Source organism: Monosiga brevicollis, genomic scaffold, assembly GCF_000002865.3.
Source record: "Monosiga brevicollis MX1 MONBRscaffold_13 genomic scaffold, whole genome shotgun sequence".
Classification (NCBI taxonomy): Eukaryota; class Choanoflagellata; order Craspedida; family Salpingoecidae; genus Monosiga; species Monosiga brevicollis.
This window is the reverse complement of record NW_001865050.1, coordinates 874,870-876,643: the sequence shown is the minus strand read 5'-3', so window position 1 is coordinate 876,643 and position 1,774 is coordinate 874,870. Positions and strand designations below refer to the sequence as shown.

The 1,774-nt window shown below is 56.0% G+C and overlaps 1 protein-coding gene across 1 annotated transcript in view; it reads right to left on the bottom strand.

Moving 5' to 3' along the window:
- Positions 1–1,774, bottom strand: part of MONBRDRAFT_9047 (uncharacterized protein) — a gene marked incomplete at both ends in the record, with an annotated part of 6,309 nt that overhangs the window by 3,474 nt on the left and 1,061 nt on the right. Inside the window, 2 exons of the mRNA XM_001746571.1 lie at positions 481–535; positions 1,130–1,292. Coding sequence (XP_001746623.1) covers positions 481–535; positions 1,130–1,292 — 218 coding nt within the window. The remainder of the gene's footprint in view (positions 1–480; positions 536–1,129; positions 1,293–1,774) is intronic.

Below are 1,774 nucleotides of genomic sequence, written 5' to 3'. Positions count from 1 at the left end.
GATGTTGTTGTCCTTTAGCCCATCTTCCTCCCCACACCTTGTCGCCGATCCTGCACCAAAGTGCCTGCCTGCCTGCCTGGTCTCTGATCTGTCCCGTCGTCTCTTCGTGCCCCTTGCTCGTGCCCTCGCGCGTGCCTGGACTGGTTCTTTCCTCTATCGATAGCTTGAAAAGCCCTGGCATCGGCTCCTCCTCCTCCCCCGCCTCCGCCTCCTCCGCCTCTGCTGGTGGTGGTGCTGCTGGTGCTGGGTTGTGCTGGCTGCGTGCCCAGTGATCCCACGCTCCCCAAAATCAAGGCATTGGCCACACTGCTGTGAGTTGACGCTGGCTGATCCAACTCCTGGGCACTTGGTGACCTGTACCCGGCACGCTCGATTCAACACAACTGCTTGGACCGCATCTGGCACATGGCACGCGCTCTGGCATCCTGCCTTCCGTCCTTTGTCCATCCTGCTTGCCCCTCTCCTCGTGTTGAATCCCACCTTTCCGCTGGGGCCCCTCGTTGTTGCGACAACCGACGCAGCAACGAAGGGCCATCTGGACGAACCGAGACGCATCTCCCAAGAATACCACCAAATGCCTCATGCATGCCTGTCGGGCTTGTTTGTCTTTTTCCATCAATCTGTTGATGTCTGTTCTCAGGCCATTTCTCCTGCCTGGCACCACCTCGCCTACCCATCCATCCATCCATCCATCCCACCCGCCAAGGTATTGACGCTGGTGATCTTTTGACGCTGGTGATCTTTTCCCGTTTTCCCCCCTGGAAAAGCTCAGCTTGGCACGATCGCCCACCATCCCCACACATCCGACCTGGTTTCTGTACACACCCTTGTTCCTTGTTTCTTGATCTTTCAACCCGTCTCCTCGTTGCATCCACCATCACCTTCCACCCAAGCCTCCATCCTTTTTGATTATGTTGGAAGGCATCGTCGCCGGCGCTCTCCCTCTTCACCACCACCACCACCACCACCACCTCTTCGCGCTTGCCATCACCTGCACCATCACCTGCACCACCGCCCCGTCTTCATGCCTCCATCCCCATCCCCATCCCCATCCCCATCCCCACCCATGCCCACACACACACACACACACACACACAGTACTGCTACCACTACCATTTCCTACTGCTACCTCTTTTCTCCAATTGTGGTTTTGGTGTCTGGCGTGCTTGTTGTGGTAGCTGTTGCAGTTGATGTCGTAGTGAATACCGTGGCACTTCAAGTTGGTGTTGCTAAAGTTGGAGTTGATGTTGTAGCAGTGGTTGGGGTTGATGGTGCAGTCTGCATCAAATGTCCTTGTTGTGTCATTGGCTTGCCATCCTAACCCCATACCATTCTTTCTTGTGTTTTTTATTCTTCTCTCCCTCTCTCTCTCTCTCCCCCCCCCCCCCTCTCTCTCCCCCTCTCTCTCTCGATGCACTTCATTTCGGACCCATTCTTCCCTTCCTCTCCCCAACCAACCAACCTCCCCCCTCCCTTGGTCTTCTCGGAAAGTGCCTGCCATTTGCCCGCTCAGTCTGTTCCCTTCTCCTTAAGTCTTTTCACTTGCGATGGGTTGCCCACACATATTGGTAGTCCTTTTCCATATCAACGCGCGCGCGACACAGGTGTGAGGCGGCACGCTGGTGGAATCACGGCACTCATGCACAGACCCACAACCACCTTGTCATGCAGCACACACGCCACCAATCACCCAATTTGCCATTCATTGCATGCCCCACCCTGTCCCCAAGCCTACTCAAGCCATATGCATCCCCGCCCTTGATCCGGCTTTGTT